This window comes from Panthera tigris, chromosome C1, assembly GCF_018350195.1.
Source record: "Panthera tigris isolate Pti1 chromosome C1, P.tigris_Pti1_mat1.1, whole genome shotgun sequence".
NCBI lineage: Eukaryota > Metazoa > Chordata > Mammalia > Carnivora > Felidae > Panthera > Panthera tigris.
The window spans coordinates 10,830,115-10,849,161 of record NC_056667.1 but is presented as its reverse complement, the minus strand read 5'-3'; the positions used below and the strand labels follow the sequence as shown (position 1 = coordinate 10,849,161).

The following is a 19,047-nucleotide window of genomic DNA, read 5'->3' as shown; positions in this document are numbered from 1 at the left end:
CTCTCACGATCTTCCTGCACATCCACCTCCTTCACCAGCCTGGGGCTCCCGGGGGCCCGGGGCCTGTGCCTCGGGTCCTGTGCTGGGCGTGCGCCAAGGGCTGGAGAGCTGGACAGCGCCCTTTTCTATGCCTCTCCTCCTGACCCCCAGCTCTTGTGCTCTGATGTCACACTCGAAGAAAAGGAAACCATCTGGACTGATTCCACTCCGCGGCCGAGGGCCCCTCCCTCAGGGATATTTGGTCCCCGGGGAGCTGAGGTGCATGTCCCGTGCCGTCTGGCTTGGCAGGGCTCCGAATCAAGGGGGCGCTCAGAGTCCAAACTCTAACTCTCCCCCTGCTGTCCGGTTGCCTACCTGGCCTCCCTGTTCAAGGCCTCAGTTCAGCTGTCACTCTCTCTGGGATGCCCTCCCTGATTCCTCTGGAATTTCTGGCTTTTGGATTTTCATAAAGCGCTGGGCTTTCCTCACCGGGGCAACTTTCCATGGTATTGTGGCTCCAGCTTCTATGTGGTTCTCCCTGATCAGCAGTGAGCTCTTGGATGAGAGTTCCCCACTTCCTCTGAATTGGGCACCGGGCCTGATGATGCCCAATAAGCAGTTGTTGGAAGAGGGAGGGAGCGAGGAAGGGGCGATGGATGTGTGTGGATGGAGGGATGGGCAGGTAGTCGGATGGACAGACAGTGGGTACCAGTGTGGGAAGAAGGGCTGTGGGAGGTGCCCCCACCTCCTGCCCTGGTCCTCACCTCCCTGCTGAAGTTCACTTGGTACAGCAGCTCGATCCCCAGCAGGATGCTGACCTGGTGGAACTTCTTGGACACATTCAGGTGCTTTTCCAGGTCCCGCTTCATCAGGGAGTGTAGCATCCGCCCGTCGACCAGGTGGTTTTGGAAGGCCTGAGAGTACTGGGACAGGCCGATGTCATTCAGCCAGGCCTTGGCCACCCAGTGATGGTCCAGGTCAGCGGCTTTGGACAGGCTGGCGAGGAAAGACATGGCCAGAAAGGGGGATGGGTGGGGGACAGGTGGCAGGAACAGAGGGACGGGAAGAAACGGGGCGGAGATGGGCAGAGACGAAGATAGAGGGAAAACAACAGGGCGGGGAAGTGTGGGGGACCAAGAAATCGGGAAGACAGACAGGAAAAGGGATGGATTGAAGAGACAGGAAGAGAGAGACAAAGCAGAGATGGGGAGAGAGGTGGGCACAGGGGGCGGGAGGAGACAGAGACAGACAGAAAGACAGACACAGAGAAACAGAGAGCGAGCCCCCAAAGAGCAGAAAAAGGATCAACAGAGAGGCAGACAAAGGGGACAGGAAAAGAGGAGAGAGCACATTCAGACACGCTGAGTGGGAAGGGACAGTGGCAGAGCAGCAGGGACATGTGCAGTGGGAAGCAGCACCTCTGGGAGCCCTCGGCATCCTCAGCCTGTCCCTGGGCACGCTCCCCTGGGAATGTCCCTCTACCGAAGCCCTGAAGCCTGCAAAGCCATGGCCTGGGCCGTCTCTCCTCAAAGTCACACCGTGGCGTGTCTTGAAATCAGAATTAAAACCCCCGTTTTGCCCATTCCAAGCCCTCTCACCTCACTGCTAGACCTCAGATCCTCTGTATCCCACACAGAACCTAGCTCAGTGCTGCACACATAGTAGGTGCACAACGAAGACTCAAACGGATAAAAAAGTGCGTGCTCCGGACCAAGAGGTCCTTCCGGCTGTCATTCCCCTAATCGCCACACGGTGGCAGCGGGACAGAAAGAATTAGCACAGCCCAGCCCGCCTACCGAGGGACTTGAGAAATGACCCCCGGGGCTGCCAGGTGGGCGGGTCCACTACAGAGGGATCAGGATGTTATAGGGAAATGTGGGCCCACGGGGAGACACCGCCCCCTTCCCCAGGTCTGGGAGTGGGACCAGCATCCTCCCCTCCCCGCCCCGGATGGAACACCCCTCACCCACTTTCCAGTCCCCTCCCTGTGCACCCATCTGTAAGAGCTGCCCTACCAGCCGCTCAAGCTGGAGACCTGGGTGGGATTTTCACTCCCACCTGACTCCGCTGCCTCCTTTCCACTCTGTTCCGCCCACTCTGGGCAACCCTGCCTCTCCCTGGACTCTGCCCTCCAGCTGGTCTCCTTGCTCCAACTGGGCCCTCCCCAGTCCCTTCCCCAGGACAGCAGCCAGGGCCGACCACACCACCCATCCTGCTGGTGCTCCTGCCTGGCTCCTTGCCGTCCTTCCTTCATTCCACCAATACGCGCTTAGCAGCTACTGACTGGTGTGCTCGGGATGGATGCTGTCGTGTAATGGGCACGTCTCCCCTCATCTCGTGGCCCCTTTCTTTCCTTCTTCTCCCCTGTGCTCTCTGTTCCCTGGTGGCATCATTTCCAGGGCTCTGGATATGTCTGTAAATGAGGACTCCCAAATTCTCATCTCTCCCCTCTCCTGTCTTCTGAGACCCAGCTTCTCACTAACTGCCCTCCTAGCATTTCCTGTCATGCATTTCACATTTAATGGGCTCCAAATGAAATGCCCTGTCCCCTTTCCCAGCTCTGCCCCGTTGCCCACCATCACCCAGCTCCCGGGCCTCACTTGCCCTCCTCCTCCCTCCCCCGCCGGGTCTATCAATCACTCTGGTCAGTGTGTCTGTCCCCTTTTCTCCTTTTCTGGGTTCAATCTACCACCAGCTCTGGCACAGATTTCAGCAATTGCTTCCTTACTTCCGCCCCCCACCCCCCACCACCTGCTCCACCCCTTCTAATCCACTTTTCCCCACAGTGGCCAGACAGTCTTTTAAAACCATCAATCAGGTCATGTCCCTCCTTTGCTTAAAATCTTCCAGTGGAGGAACCTTAAGTGCACATCACTAAGTGAAAGAAGCCAATCTGAAGAGGCTACATATTGTACGATTTCAACCCTATGTCATTCTGGAAAAGGCAAAACTACGGAGACAGTAAAAAGAGTAGTAGTGGTCGCCAGGGGTTAGGAAGAGGGAGGGATGGATAAGTGGAGCACAGGGGACTTTTTAGGGCAGTGAAATTATTCAGCATGATAGTGCAATGATGGATGCATATCATTAGATGTTTGTCCAAACCCACGGGATGTACAACACCAAGAGTGAACGCTAACATAAGCTATGGACTTTGGACGATCATGATGTGTCAGTGCAGGTGTATCAACTGTAGCAAATGTTCCATCTGGCGGGAGACGTGGATTATGGGGAAGGCTGTGAAGGAGTGGGAGCAGGGGGTCCATGGGAAATCTCTGTACCTTCCTTCCAATTTTGCTGTGAAACTGAAACTGCTCTAAAAAATTAATGTTTATTTAATAGATGAGGGAGAAACAAAGACTTTTTTTAAACAAACAAAATTGGGAGAATTCATCATCAGAAGAATAAACCGCAGGAAATGTTGACGGACTTTCTTCAAAAGGAAAGAAAATAATAACTGTATGGCAACTTGGCCCACACAAAAGAATAAAGAGGAGAACTCCTAAAAGTCACAATAAAAAACCCACCAGATTCAGAAATGGGCAGATGACTTGAATAGGCATTTCTCCAAAGATGACTTACAAGTAGCCAATAAACACACAAAAAGACGCCCATCACTCATCACTAGAGAGATGGAAATTTCTCTGCAATGACATACCACTTCATACCCATTAGGATGGCTAAAAAAACCCCCAGAAAACAAGTGTTGTTGGGGATGTGGTGAAATCAGAACCTCCGTGTGCTGTTGGTGAGGATCTAAAATGGTGTGGCCACTGTGGACAACAGTATGGTGGTTCCTCAAAAAATTAAAGAGAATTATGGGGCGCCTGGGTGGCTCAGTCGGTTGAGCGTCCGACTTCGGCTCAGGTCATGATCTCACGGTCTGTGAGTTCGAGCCCCACATCGGGCTCTGTGCTGATGGCTCAGAGCCTGGAGCCTGCTTCGGATTCTGTGTCTCCCTCTTTCTCTGACCCTCCCCCGCTCATGCTCTGTCTCTCTCTGTCAAAAATAAATAAAACATTAAAAAAAATTTAAAAAACATTAAACAGAATTATCATATCCAGCAATTCCATTAGAAGTGTCCATCGACAGAGGAATGGATAAGCAAAACGTGCTATATATATATGCACAGTGGCATATTATTCAGCTTTAAAAAGAAAGGAAAATCTGACACACGCTACCACATGAATGAATCTTGAGGACATGATGCTAAGTGATGTAAGCCAGGCACAGAAAGACAAATACTGTAGGAGGTACTGAGAGTAGTCAAAACCGTAAAGGCAGAAAGTAGAAGTGTGGTTGCCATTATACAGGGAGGAGGGGAGAGCAGAGAGTTTGTGTTTATTGTGTTTTTGTGAGCATACAGTTTCAGTGTTATAAGATGGAAAGTCCTGGACATGGATGGTGGTGATGGCCACACAGCAACGTGAATGTTCTTTACACTACTGAACTGTGCACTTAAAAATGGTTAAGATTTAGGGGCGCCTGGGTGGCTCAGTCGGTTAAGCGTCCGACTTCGGCTCAGGTCATGATCTCGCGGTCCGCGAGTTCGAGCCCTGCGTCGGCCTCTGGGCTGATGGCTCAGAGCCTGGAGCCTGCTTCCGATTCTGTGTCTCCCTCTCTCTCTGCCCCTCCCCCACTCATGTCTGTTTCTCTCTGTCTCAAAAATAAATAAACGTTAAAAATTAAAAAAAAATGGTTAAGATGGTAAATATGCACAGTACAAAAATTTTTCTAAGAAGGAAAATGATTGGAAATGGTAAATATCTGGGTCACCATTTTTCTCACTTGCAAATCTCAAATCTAAAATAATGGACACTTTAAAAGAAATACAGTGACGATGTATTACAGAATGTATAATCCACATAGATGAAAACCTGTGAAAACAATAGCACAAAAGGCAGGAGAAGAAAGCGCCTTCGACTATACGCAAAGTTGTATAATATTATTTGAAGACAGTGGTACGCGAAGCATGTGTATTACAAACTGCAGAGAAACAACTGAAAGGAAACTGAAGTGTAGCTCGTAAGCTAGTGGTAGGAACATTTAACTGATAAAAAGCCAGTAAAAGAGGGGGGAAAGGAACAAAGAGTAGATCTCAAGGAAACAACAAGAAAACGGTGGCTTCCCTTTGCAGATATAACATCAGGAGTCACTAGTGTCGCCCAGCAAGGTGTGGCCTCCTCTCCCACGACAGCCGCAGGCTCAGGGGGCACCCAGATGCACCGAGCTCCTGGCCCCATTGGGTGGGGGAGCTGCCTTTCCCTGGGCCCATTTCTTTCCAGCCTTGCCCACGGCTCACTCACCTCCCAGCGGCAGCTTCCTCTGCCCGTTTTGTCTAGAGTCGCTTCCCTGGCCTGCTGCTCTGCCTCTGAGTATTTCCTTCAAAGTGCTAATTACACATGGAACCTTAGGAATTAACTGCTCTGAGCACAGAGACTATGTTCTCTGCTGAAGAGCCAATCTAGCGCTCGACACCCAGCAGGTGCTTTCAGTGGAAGATCCGCCAAGAATTGGAAGGGTGGGCTCCCAGCTTCGCTCTGCCTCCTCCTGCCCCTCAGCCCCCCAGGACCACTGGGGGCTGCTCTCCGAGGCCGGGGCCTCCTGGTCTCCAGGCTGTTCTCCACCGCCACGCTGGACTCCCACAGGACTCCGCCGTGCTTTCGCTCTCCCGGAAGCCTTCCCGGCCCCTAGTGCTGGGTCAGAGCCCCTCTCAGTGTCCAGAGCCCCCCGGGAGTCCCTGGTCCCTGCACTTGTCACCCTGCTGTTCATCTGGCCAGCGGCCCACCACACCGTCAGCTCCTGGAGGGTGGGACTGGGTGTGGCCTCTCTCCAAACACCCGGGCTCCCCACCTGGCTCAGAGTTCATGGTCAACAGCCTCTTTTCTATAATCCAGTGCATCGGAGACAAAGCAAAGCTGGGTGAGTGGGGCATTGACGCCTATTCACCAGGAGGCTGCCCAGACGGAGCTCCTGAACTGCAGACTTCTTGTTTCTTTAAATTTTTTTTTAAATGTTTATTCATTTTTGAGAGAGACAGACAGAGCACGAGTGGGCAAGGGGTAGAGAGAGAGGGAGACAGAATCCGAAGCAGGCTCCAGGCTCTGAGCTGTCAGCACTAGAGCCCGACATGGGGTTTGAACCCATGAACCGTGAGATCATGACCTGAGCTGAAGCCAGATGCTTAACCGACTAAGCCACCCAGGCGCCCCATGAGCTGGAAACTTCTGGCCCATATGCCCTTCTAGGAAGAAAACGTCCCAGGCAGACCCCCTCCCACCCCCCCCAGCCCCCATCCCCCCCAGGGCAGGGCTCCAGCCTCTTCTGGCCCTTCCCAGGCCTCTCTGCCATTGTCATGGCTCTCTTGCCCAGTGCAGGAGTTAGAGCTCCCAGCCTTCCTAATCAGATGCCACGGGGCCAGGGTTGGCCCTAATGGGGACAAGAAGCCCTCCTCTCCTGAGCGAGGGTTTGCTCAGCAACAAGACGTGGGCTGGTGTGTTGGGGGGGGCACATGGGGGAACCTACGTGAGAGAAGCCATTTACAGTCAGCAATATCTATCTGCATGCTGACAATTAATGCACTCTTGCCCTTCAAAAGCAGTTCCCTTTTCATTAAAGTTGTCCCCATGGGGCCTCAGCTTGGCAACACTTTCCCAGCTGTTGGTTTGAGCTATTGTAAGCACCCGAGTTGAAAACGGCATGACTTTATTTTTTTATTTTTTATATTTTTAATGTTTATTTTTGAGACAGAGAGAGACAGAGCATGAACAGGGGAGGGGCAGAGAGAGAGGGAGACACAGAATCGGAAGCAGGCTCCAGGCTCCGGGCCATCAGCCCAGAGCCCTACACGGGGCTCGAACTGACGGAGCGTGAGATCGTGACCTGAGCTGAAGTCGGACACTTAACCGACTGAGCCACCCAGGCGCCCCAAAAACGGCATGACTTTAAAAGTAATTCAGATATTTTATAAAATTTAACATTGTCCCCTGTCCCAAACTGGGTCTGGATTAGACCCTGAAATCCGAGTTTGGGCACAGAATTTAGGTATCATCTTGGTCATTATTCAGCACTGTAAACACGAGGCCATTCTAGCTCTATCACCTTTAGCTTGGAGACCTTGCGTCTCTGGTGCCCCAGTTTCCTCATCTGTAAAATGGGGCTAATCGTGTTTGCCTCACAGACGTCGTGAGGGCTGGAAGAGACAAGAGAGCGTAAAACTCTTAGCACAGGGTCTGGGGCGCATTCCATGTTCCACAAATAAGTGTAGTGGGGATGGTCAGTGTTTTTAACATTGAGGCAACATAGGATAACAGAAAGAGGATTGACTTCAAAGTTAGGTATTTTGAAATGTAACTTTGTACCCATGATTTCTCTGGGCCTCGCTTTCTCTGTCTTTAAAATGGGGGTAAGGATGTCTCTCCCACACGGGTGTGGTGATGGGTAAATAAAATCGTGTCCATAAGGCGACTGGTGTATTTTAGAGATAAGAGGAACCAGCCCCAGAGAGGGTAACGTCATGCCCGAAGCCACACAGGAGGTGTTCTTGAAGATGAGCTCACTGGGGTTCTTACCCTAGAGTTCACGGGCCCCTAAACGGTTCGTGAGGGAGCCGAAGGGTCCCAGGACACGAAGTTAAAGCAGTTTTGTAATATCTCTTGTGGGGAAAGTGTCAACCGTTTTTATCAGATTCTCAAAGTGGCCCCGGTCTCCAAAAGTTGAAAGAACCGCTGTCCTAATTTAACCCCCTTCGCTTCACAGGTGGAGAAACCGTGTCCCAGAGAGAGAGCAAGGTCCCGGCAAGTTAGAGACACGCCAGAATTCCGCAGGGAATGAGACCCTCCCTCCTGCGGGAGGCCCTGGGGGTGTCTAATTCCGGGACGCGTTCTCCTCGGAAACGGTCCTGATCACAGCCGTCAGAATTTTTCAAACTCTGCTCCCATCCTGCACCCACCCCCTCTCCAGGTGCTGTAGAATCTTGGTTCCTAGAGGTTCGTAGGGGTCGGTCCCGTTTTGGGGGGACTTGGGCAGCGATCTGGCATTTTCACCGGGTGAAGCAGGCAGCCCCCGCCCTGTCAATGGCCAGTGCTTACTGACCACACCGGGAGCGGACCAGGGCGCGGGAGGGGTCTCCAGCTGGGGTGGCAGAGGATGAGCGCTTCTGGGGATTTTGGGGGGGGAAGGCACTGGTTAGTAGTGGGTGGGTGAGCGTGAGGTGCTTGTGAGACCCTCAGCAGGGGAAGCGCCAGGAAAGCAGGCTCGTGCCCACCGCTCCCCTCCCCCAGCAGGTACTTTCCCCCACCCCCATCCTTCACCCCCAGCCCTGGCCCGGGGGGCCTGACTTGCTGACAAGCTCGGGGGCTTTTGGCTTCGCTTGCTTTGAGCTGCTACCCGGGTTTCTGATCAGATCTCACACGTACTTCCTTCCACCCCGGAATCACACCACGGGCCCCTCTCCAGGACTCACAGGCGTTTGGTTTCCTGCTTCCAAAGCAGCCCGAGTCCCCGGCCCTAACCCCCCTCACTTGTTAATCCGCAAAGCTGCTTCTGCAAATAATGGCACACACCACCAGGTTTGATTAATTAACTGCGCAAAAATGATGGGGAAACCAGTGAAGGAGATAATTATGCAAAACAGAAAGTGTCAGATTCACTACGTTCCCCTCTGCACGCTGAGGATTGGGGGTGGGAGGGGCGGCCCTGGTTTCCTGGGAGCTGCCTGGTGAGTGAGCTCCCCAACAACAAATCCCGCTGGCGAAAGGTCAGGAGGAGGGACAAAGATGGGGGGGGGTGTGCACGTGGGGAGCAGGGCACACCTGAGGGGAGGGACCTGGGGCCACTCCCAGGTGTGCTTGCTAAAGGAGCCCCCGCCCAGCCGGCCCCAATCCTGTGCGCAGAGATTGCAATAAAGCCCTTCGGGGCTCTGTCAGCTAAGCGTCTGACTCTGGGTTTCAGCTCAGGTCTTGATCTCGCAGTTTGGGGAGTTCCAGCCCGGCGTCGGGCTCTGTGCGGACAGCGTGGAGCCTGCTTGAGATTCTCCGTCTCCCTCTCTCTCTCTGCCTCCCTCCACTTATGCTGTCTCCTCTAAGTAAACAAATAAACTTTAAAAAAAAAAGCCACGTCCATTTCTCCTCTGTCCCGTTCTGCTTCTCCCTGCCTTATGCCGTCTTTCCTCCCTCCGGAATGGTAGGCCCAGGGGTTGAGGTAGAAGGAGGCAGAGCTGACGTGTTGGCCGAATTTCCAGGCCTGCTTGGGCCGGACCTCGGAGACTGAGGAGTCCTGGGGGCGTGTGAGGCCTCCCGGCTGCGGCTGCGGGGATCCCAGGGCACTGGGGCCTCCCCGATTCCCTGGATCTCCATCTTTCTAAGGGGAGGGCCCGTCCAGAGCGGGACTGGAGTGAGCCCGGCCCCCCTCCCCGGCCAGTGGCGTTTGCCGGTCTACCACACCGTCCCCCATCCCTGGCCCAGCCCACACTGCGTGTCCCCGCCCCCACTGTGTGATCTGGGGGTCTCAGGGTGGACTTTTCTCCCCTCTCCCCGGAGGCCCCGCCCAGGCGGGGCAGCCGCGCATGCCGACCCACCTCCTGCCTGCCTCGGCGTCGCGGTAGTCCTCGATGGCCAGCCGGAGCTTGCGCCGGTGCAGGGAGCTGCACACGCCCAGGCCCAGCTCCAGGTCCTCGTCACTCAGGCTCAGCAGCACCTGCTCCCCCGGGAGGTGAGGACTGAGCGCCCAGGAGGGAGGTTTGGGTGGGCACCCGAGGCTCCCGGGGCCCGCCGCTGGCTGCACAGCCGCGGCCTGGGGGGGGGGGGGGTCTGCGGGCATGAGGCTGGGCCCCCCCCCCGTTGGACCCCCCCTCGGATCCCGCCCCCTACCCCGTCTCCCTGCCCATCCTCCTCTGCAGTCCAGGCAGAGCACTTGGCCTGTCCCTGCTCCGGGAAGTGGGAATCACATCCTGGCCAAAAGCGCCCTCTAGGCCAGTCTCCACCTCCCCTCCAGCCAGGTACGAGAAGGTTAGGCTCAGAGGCCTCTCTATGTGCCTTCCAGGGGAGACGCGATGGTTTACTGGGGCCCCTGGCCCGGCTCCTAGAACCCAGCTCCTCCTCGCCCGGGGATGGGATGCCGGTGGCGTGGGTGGAGCAGGCCAGCTTTGGACCGCTAAGGCTCATGGGAGGGCGAGGGGCGTTCCCACCGGGGTCCCGGAGGTGCCCTACCTTCCCACTCTTGACGTTCTCTGCACACGCCTTGACGTACATGGGCATGGCCATGACCACCTCCAGCCAGGCCTGGACGGTACCGGCCTTCCAGTGGGACATGGGCGTGGTCCGGACCAGTTCCACCTGCTGCAGCCGGTCCGTCTGCTCCTCGCCCTCCGACAGGCTGAGGCTCTGCCGCGTGGGGCTGCACTGGCTGTCCGAGTCTGCAACACACAAGCGCAAGCTTGCTGGGGAGGGGGGCGGGGTGGGAGGGGGGCGCTGTGGGGGGAGGGGCAGGGACTGGGCCGGCTGTCCCCTGAGTCTGCACTCCCAGGGTGCAGGAGGAGGGCAGGGATGGCTTCCCCTCGTGCGCGTCTTCTTGGCCAAATCAAAACGGCTCTCGTTTTGTTTTGCTGCCCCTCCCCCATGACAAAAGTAATCTGTCCCCCCCACCCCACAGAAGAATTTCAAAAACTTAATCCAGAAAAGAATGAAAATAAAACAGTGAAAATCGCCCCCAATCCCACGCCCCCCCCCCCCCCCCCAGAGACAGCAGCTGTTCGTGCTTAGCTAAATATTCTTTGGGTTACACAAATGCCCACGCTTACAAACACACAGACCCACGCGCACTCTGTTTTGTAAGACGCTGTTCTCATTCATGCCACGGAGGATGTCTTTCCGTCGCAGCAGAGATCTGCGATAGCTTTTGACTGCACAGGAGCCATCAGAGGATACATTCTAATTTACCTCGCCTGCCTCCTGTCGATGGGCACGAATTGTTCCCCATTTTTCGCTGCTGTATACATCTCGGCAGTCACCTGTTGGCCATGGGCTGATTTGGTTTCTTAGGATAAATGGAGCCTCAGCTCCTTTCCTGAACACCCCGAAACCTGTTTCCGGAGTAGCCCCCCCCCCCCCAAAACGTCTACCTGCCAGCATCTCCCGGCCCTGTTCGATCAGGGCCACAACAGGGTCAGCCACAACAACACCTGATGTACAGGCCAAGTTCAGTTCACACAGACTCGACTGAGAGGGGAAAGAGTCTCTTTCTCTAAAGCAGGGTTAAATAAATACCCAAACTCAACACCACAAGAAATGACAAGCATGAGAAAAAATAAGCCTGGTGCATTATAAATTACCGTTAACGATGTAAAAAAAATGCTGATGCATCAAATCGGGCACAGGGTTAAAACAATGTGTGTGAAGTCACACAGGTGTTTACAGTTACTGAGCGTGTGCCCGGAAGAATGAGGTTACTCTTCCACACTTTTGTGTGTCATCAGCGTTCCACAATGAACATGCATAAGTTGGAATAATTAAAAAAAAAATAGGAAACTGTAAGTGGTTATTGATGGGAGTGTATCTGAACGAATGATGCTGCCTTCATATATTGGAATATATGTCATTGATAAGAAATCTATCACTGGAGAATAGTTTTTAAATTTTTTTTTTCAAAGTTTTTTATTTTTATTTTTGGGACAGAGAGAGACATAGCATGAACGGGGGAGGGCCAGAGAGAGAGGGAGACACAGAATCGGAAACAGGCTCCAGGCTCCGAGCCGTCAGCCCAGAGCCTGACGCGGGGCTCGAACTCACGGACCGCGAGATCGTGACCTGGCTGAAGTCGGACGCTTAACCGACTGCGCCACCCAGGCGCCCCTGGAGAATAGTTTTGACATGGGAAGATGTTCATGATCCATTGCCGAGTGAAAAAGGCCCCACGGGACAGCAGGTACAACCTAATCCCCACTGTGTTTTTTTTAACGTTTATTTTTTTTTAATGTTTATTTATTTTGGAGAGAAAGGGAGAGACGGAGCATGAGCGGGGGAGGGGCAGAGAGCGAGGGAGACACAGAATCTGAAGGAGACTCCAGGCTCTGAGCTGTCAGCACAGAGCCCGGCATGAGGCTCGAACTCACAGACCGTGAGATCATGACCTGAGCCGAAGTCGGACGCTCAACCAATTGAGCCACCCAGGCACCCACCCCCACCACTGTATTTTTTTTTTTAACGTTTATTTTTGAGACAGAGAGAGACAGAGCATGAACGGGGGAAGGGCAGAGAGAGGTAGACACAGAATCGGAAGCAGGCTCCAGGCTCTGAGCCATCAGCCCAGAGCCCGATGCGGGGCTCGAACTCACAGAACGTGAGATCGTGACCTGAGCTGAAGTTGGACGCTTAACCGACTGAGCCACCCAGGCACCCCCCCCCCACCACTGTATTTTTAAAATGATACATATATATATGACTATATAATATATAACTATAATTGTGTGTGTATATGTATATTTATACACATAAGATATTAGTTGGATAAATGTTAAAAGTCTGTCTGGAATGGGGTGATGGGTTAATGGTGCATAAGTGTGTGTATGTGCGTGTGAGTGTGCAAGAGTATTTGCATGTGTGCATACTTTCCTGTTTCCCATGTGTCCTGCATTGACTGCATTATGTCTGAATAACGAATAACGTGGTTTTGTTTTTTTAATTTTTTTTTAACGTTTATTTATTTTTGAGACAGAGAGAGACAGAGCATGAACGGGGGAGGGACAGAACGAGAGGGAGACACAGAATCGGAAGCAGGCTCCAGGCTCTGAGCCATCAGCCCAGAGCCCGACACGGGGCTCGAACTCATGGACCTCGAGATGGTGACCTGAGCTGAAGTCAGACGCTTAACCGACTGAGCCGCTTAACCGACTGCCCCAATAACGTGGTTTGAAAACCACAGCCGCCCCAATAACGTGGTTTGAAAACCACAGCCTAGAAACCTTGTTCAAGTTACGAGGCTGCTTTCCTTCACCCCCTCCCCTGCCCCTGCCATTTAAACTCTTTGGAAACAGCTGCATAATTTTGGTGGCCACGCATGCATCCAGCTCTGCGGAAACTTCTCTCTCTAACACCGGGGGCCTCGAACTGCCCAGCCAGGGACCCTTGGGAGCCCACAGCTGCCAGCCAGGAAGATGTCACTCCTGGTTCTGCAGGGCACTTGGGCGGAGCGACCTAATTCAGGGTGGGCAGATATGCTGCTTTGTGCCTCAGTTTCTATCTCTGTAAGGTTGGCATGATACTGTTCCCTGCCACCTGCCTCCTCTCCTGGGCTGCTCTGGGCACTCAGGGACTCCCGGGCCGGTCTGTGCCGGATGGGGGAGGTTTGAGAAGCTACTGAAACATTGTTTCCCTTCTCAGGTAGATGGAAGGCCTCAGCCCTGCCCCCAGGGAAACAGCAATGGTGCACAGAGCTCTGCGCTGGTCCCCAGTCCGAGCACATGTTGCCATGACGCCCGGGAATGTGGAAGCAGCAGCTTCCTCTGCAGCCCTGCCTGGGGGCCCCCAAGTTTCTGCCTGGTGACAGAGCTGCCTGTTCCCAGCCTCGGTGTCCCTCTTGCTGGTCCCCGGCTCCCAAGGACAGGTTTGGCTTTTGCAGGGAAGTCTTTCTGATTGGGTCCTATCAGTGGCACCCAAACAGGGTGCCCTCCCTGGGCTGGAGAGCTGAAAGCTCCTGTGTTCCTGTGGCCGGGTCCTGCCTCTGTTACGTGCTTCTGGGAAGATGAGAGACGAACGTCACCACATCTGGTTACCTGAAATTCCGAGACACCGCCCGTGTTGTCCGTTTGGACCGGGCCTGTGGAAAGAGACCAGGCTTCAGGGTTGAATAGACCCTGGCTGTGGGCAAATTTCTTCACCTCTTCAAGTCTCAGTTTTCCCGTCTATAAAATGGGAATAAAAACAATACTCTCTACCTCCCAGGTTAATGACTATGATAAATTCTGAACGCGAAGCTATCGTGGGCACCGGGTAGAAGGTGGTTATTGTTGGGAGTAAAGGGCCCCTCCCTGAGGACTGCCTTCCTGGGGTGAAACGTGGCTTGAGTTCGGCTCAGGTGCTTACAGGGGTCCCGCTTGGTGTCGAGCCCAGCTGAAACGCATCGTCCCAGCTGGACCCTGGCCTGGTCCAGGTGGGAGGGTGGGGCTCCCCGCGAGGCGAGGGGTGGGCTTGTCTCTCCGGCACCCGGGTGGGCGGTGTGTGGCTGGGCCTCCCCAGATAAAGGCGACAAAGGAGGCACAGGAAAGAGGAAGGAAGGAGAAGATAGGCAACGGAGAAAGTGAGAGGAGAGAGACTGAGAGCAACAACAAGGACACAGGTAAACAGGAAGGAGAGAGTGAGCGGAGGGTGGAGAGGGAGCCTCAGGTAAGTGGGCAAAGAGGAAAAGCAAACCCCCCCCCCCCCGTGCGTGTTTTCCCAAGCGTGTGACCGTGTGCGGGTCATTCTGTGGTTAGGGGGCCCCGGGCCTGTGATGAGAGCTGGCTCTTCAACTCCCATTACTTATGGTGTCCAGGCTCGAGGAATGTCAGAGGCTGAGCTGGGCTCATACGAGCAAACCACACATTCTGGTTTTTGAGAACAGCTATCGGCGCCCCCCCACCCCCGCCCCCCGGCCGCCACGTCCTCCCCGCAAACTCCTCCACCCCCAGCACCCAGGACGGAGCTCCAAGGCGACGCTGCAGAAGGGCTGAGGGGGAGGCGTCTTTGGGGTCATAAACCATTAATTAAGGGTACTTTCCAAAATGCAGGCAGCAGGATGCCAGATTTTATGTTCAGGATTCCATCAATCTTGGATTTTACTTCCCCTCTGTCTCAGCCTGAGAGTGGGCATAACTCACGTTTACAGTTGGTGAGTTCGAGAGGCTGGCCGAGCCCCTGGCAGAGTCTTGAGAGGAGGTGTCGCCAAGAGGCAGTCTGGGTCCTTTGGCACACGGTGGGGGAGGGGACTGTGGTGGCTCTGGCAGAAGAGGTTCTACCTTCTCCCACCTGATGGATCGGCTGGTCCAAATAAGCCCAAGGTATTTACTATCTGGCTTGTTACAGAAAATCCTTTACGGAAAACTTGAGGTTCTGAGGCTGGCACTGAAATACAAGAGACCTGGGTTTAAGTGCCGGCTCTTCTGCTTACCAGCCAGATGATCTGGGAGAGTGTTTTGAATGTTCTCAGCCTCACTTTTACCATCTGTGAAATGGGATGATAATAATGTCTAATCTCACAGGCCTAAGTGGGAATTAGTGAGGGGATGTACCATCCACACAAAGTGCTCAGCTCAGTGTCTGGCATTCAGTGGGTGCTCAGGGGCTGCGTGGGGGCCTCCGTCCTCTGCAAGTTCATGTCACAAACGGTCTACACTGGCTCTGTCCAGTATGGTAGGTACAAGCCACACGTGGCTATCGAGCACCTGTAATGCGGCTTGTCCACATTGAGAAGTGTCTACGGTATAAAATACTGAGTTTTGAAGACTTTGTCCAAAGAAAGAAGAAGTAATCCCAATAATCTTTATATTGATCACATGTTGAAATGCTAATATTTGGGGCGTATTGGGTTAAATCAGATATTATTAAAATTCATCTCACCTGTTTCTTTTTACTTTTTAATGTGTCTACTAGAGTCTAAAACTACATGTGTGACTCATGGTATTTTTGCTGGACAGAGCTGGATTAGATGGAAGGTTTTGTTTGTTTTCTCACCGTATTTCCCCCCTTCTGTTGGTTTGGAAGTGAAGCGTCCTGTTTCTCTGTTTTTGGTTCAGTGGTTCTCAAAGTGGGGTCCCTGTGCCAGCTGCATCAGCAGCACGTGGGGACTTGTTAGCCGTGCAGATTCTAGGACTGCCCCCCCCCCCCCAAGTTCCTGGAGCAGAAGGTCTGAATGTTGGGCCAAATAATCCGCATTTTAACAAGCCCCTCCCCCGCCCAGGTGATTCTGATGTGTGCTGAATTCTAGAACCACTCTTTAATGGTTTCCCTTGAAAACTTACGTGTATTTAACTTGAAACCTAGGGTTGAGCGGATCTTAATGCTCTGTCCTCAATTATAAGTTACTTAAAACATTCTGATCACTCTTTCTGACTTATAACCTACCCTGTCGATTATTTTAATTCTGTCCTTTGAAAAAGCCCCATAATTTTAGACATTATCATCATGGTTATTTTCTGCTGATCGTATTGACCTGAAATAATTTCCCTACATGGTTCATCACTTCCTGTGTCTCAGACCTTACTTCTAAGGTAATTTTTCTCATTCCTGAAGGACGCGATTTAAAATTTCCTCTGGGAGTATTTGGTGGTAAGCTCTTACAACTTTTGTTTATGTGGGGGGAAAAAGCCTCTATTTCCCCCTTGTCCTTCAGAGAGCTTTGCTGGCCACACAGTTTTAGGTTGACGATCATTTGCTTCTGGCACCTTGAATACATGGCTCCACGGTCTTCTGTCTTCCTTTTTGCTAAAGAGAAGGCAGCTGTCGCCAGTAAAATTGTTCTTTTTGTTATCTACTTTTAAGATTGCGTCTTTGCCTTTGTGGTCCTGCAGTTTCATTACGATGTGGCTAGATGTGGATGTCTTCTTATTCCGAATGATGTAAATTGTGCTTCTGGTATCTGTGGGTTCACGTTTGGAATATTCTCGAGCATTCTCTCTTAAAATTTTACCTCTTCTCCATTCTCTCCATCTGCTCTCCTGCTGGGACTGGGCTTTCTAATTCTGTCTTCCCTCTCGTGTAACCTAGTGCTGTCCAACAGAATTTTCTGCGATGGTGGAAATGTTGGATAATCTGCATTGTCCAATGTGACAGCTGTTAGCCACATATGACTGCGGGCACTCAAAATGTGGCTGGTGCAGCTGAGGAACTGAGCTTAAGTTGTTATTTAATTTTAATTCAAATACAGGTTTATGTTGCCATGTGTGGCTAGCGGCTATTGTGGGGGACCAGAAAACTCTAATTTCTCCCCACGGTTTCCCAGAATGCAGCATTTCCAGCATTGCATTCTGGGTAATTTCCTTACACCTATTTTCCATTTTTAAAATCCTCTCTTCGGATATTTACACTGCTGGTTAATCCAGCCTTGGATTTTATGTATTTATTTTTTTAAGTTTTTTTTTTTTTTTTTTTTTTTAAGCTTTACTTATTTTGAGAGAGAGCACGAGCAGAGGAGGGGCAGGAAGGGTTCATCACTGCCAACTGCAGAGCCTGGTGTGGGGCTCGAACCCACGAACCGTGAGATCATGACCCGAGCCGAAGTCAAGAGTCAGACGCTTAACTGACTGAGCCACCCAGGCGCCCCAGATTTTATTTTTTTAAATGTTACTATGTATTCCTGGTCTGTTTAGATGGTCTTTTGTTGATTACTCATGTTATGGTTTCATCTTAAATTTGAAAAAAATTTTATGTTTATTTATTTATTTTGAGGGGGTGGGGGAAGAGAAACAGAGAGAGGAAGAGGGAGAATCCTAACCAGGCTCCGTGCTAGGCTCTGAGCCTGGCGTGGGGCTCGATCCCATGAACTGTGAGATCATGACCTGAGCTGATCTCTAGAGTTGGATGCTTAACCACTTGAGCCCCCCAGGTGCCCCTCATCTTAATTTTTTTTTTTAAAGAACGACCTACGTGTTAGCTTATATTTGGTATTGGTAATTCCTGTATCTGAAAAGGCCGTGGAGGCTCTAGATTGGTTGTGTTTTTCTGTGGATTTGCATGCGTGCTGAACTCAGGTTTGATCTTCTGGGAATCTCTAGGGTCTAAATAGCAGGTGCTGTCCTCCAGAGAGGATTTGCCGGCGTAGGAGGAGATAGGGAATGGGGATGATACCTGGCAGCAGGGACCACTTCGTTCCTGTTAGAGGGACCTGGGAGGACGAGGGACCACAGACTCTGTTCCTTCGCTGTGCCACGCCCTGACACGGACTTCCGGGTACACAGTCCTGACATCAGCATCTGTTCCCAGGACAGACCCCGGTTTCCACACTGAGTTATCACTCACTGCTCCTCGTTCTGGGGTTAGCTCACAGCTTCTTAGTTTTGGATAGGGGCAACTTGGGGATATCCCTAACTTTTGGTGATGTCGGAGATACATGAGGAAGTATGCTCTATTTTAGCTTTAGTGGTTCTGTGGAGGGAGGGTCCCCGGTCTGTCTTGCTCCGCGAGGCCCCGAGAGGACGTCCCTCTTGGCCGAGGGCACTGTCCACCCAGCGCTCTTCACGTTCTGTGGGCACCGCTGGTGGGCGGGTCTGTCCATCTGCCTTTGCCACAAAGGGAGTTCCCAGGTCAGAGGTCAGGTCTCTGCACCTCTTTACCACCCAAGTCTGGTTCACGGTGATGCTTAATGCCATCGGCAGAAGCCCAAGTTATGGGAAAAAGACAGTCGGTGTTTTTGTTTTAATTTGAATCTTCCCAGGGACCTCTTCTGCTCAACATCCATCACCGGTTCCCTGGATGAAGCCCAGACTCCTTACATGACAAGACTCTCTGCGACTCAGCCCTTGGCTGGCTTCTCCTCTGTCCCTCACCCCCTCTCTGGCACCCCGGGCTTCTGGTACTTTTCCAGCACTCCTGATCCCCTCCCCATCTCGAATCCATTGCACCTGCTGCTCTCTGCCTGAAAGCCGCCCCCCCCCCCCCCCCCCCCCCACTGGCTTATCTGCTTGGTGAACTCCTATGAAGCCTTCAGGCTCTAGTGAAATGTTGCCTCTTCCAGGGACCCCTTCTCAGGTCACCTGGGGGAGGCCGGTCACCAGCACGCCTCCGCTCCAGGTGCGTGTGCTCGCGGGGCTCTCATGAACCCAGGGGCTCTTTCTGCCTGCGCTTCTCTCGGCTGAAATTAACGAACGGTCAGGGGATTACTTGGTGAATGGCAACCCCGGAAGGAAGGGGGCGGGGCCTGCTTTTGCTCCCTCGGTATCTCTGGCCCTCAGCAAGGGCTCAATCTCTGCCGATCTCTGTGGTGTAGATTCACCCACCGTGGCCGATTTCACTGACCAGCAAGAGGTCGCTGGATGTGAGCGAGGAAATCTGTTTGTGAGCCTGTATGAGCCGGATCCTGCCCTCTACTGCCTGGACAGAAGGT

General features: G+C 52.9%; 1 protein-coding gene and 1 long non-coding RNA gene across 2 annotated transcripts in view; both read right to left on the bottom strand.

The window, feature by feature from the left end:
* The window catches only part of KAZN (kazrin, periplakin interacting protein), a 159,221-nt gene that overhangs the window by 18,122 nt on the left and 122,052 nt on the right, over positions 1-19,047 (bottom strand). The window contains exons 9-11 of the mRNA XM_042996204.1: positions 10,185-10,390; positions 9,554-9,672; positions 744-975 (exon numbers count right to left, since the gene is read on the bottom strand). Coding sequence (XP_042852138.1) covers positions 744-975; positions 9,554-9,672; positions 10,185-10,390 — 557 coding nt within the window. The remainder of the gene's footprint in view (positions 1-743; positions 976-9,553; positions 9,673-10,184; positions 10,391-19,047) is intronic.
* On the bottom strand, positions 12,924-15,823 carry LOC122241124. The gene is made up of 3 exons (XR_006221105.1): positions 15,681-15,823; positions 14,828-15,071; positions 12,924-13,788 (listed from the first exon to the last, which is right to left on the bottom strand). It is a non-coding gene; the product is annotated as an uncharacterized LOC122241124 (long non-coding RNA).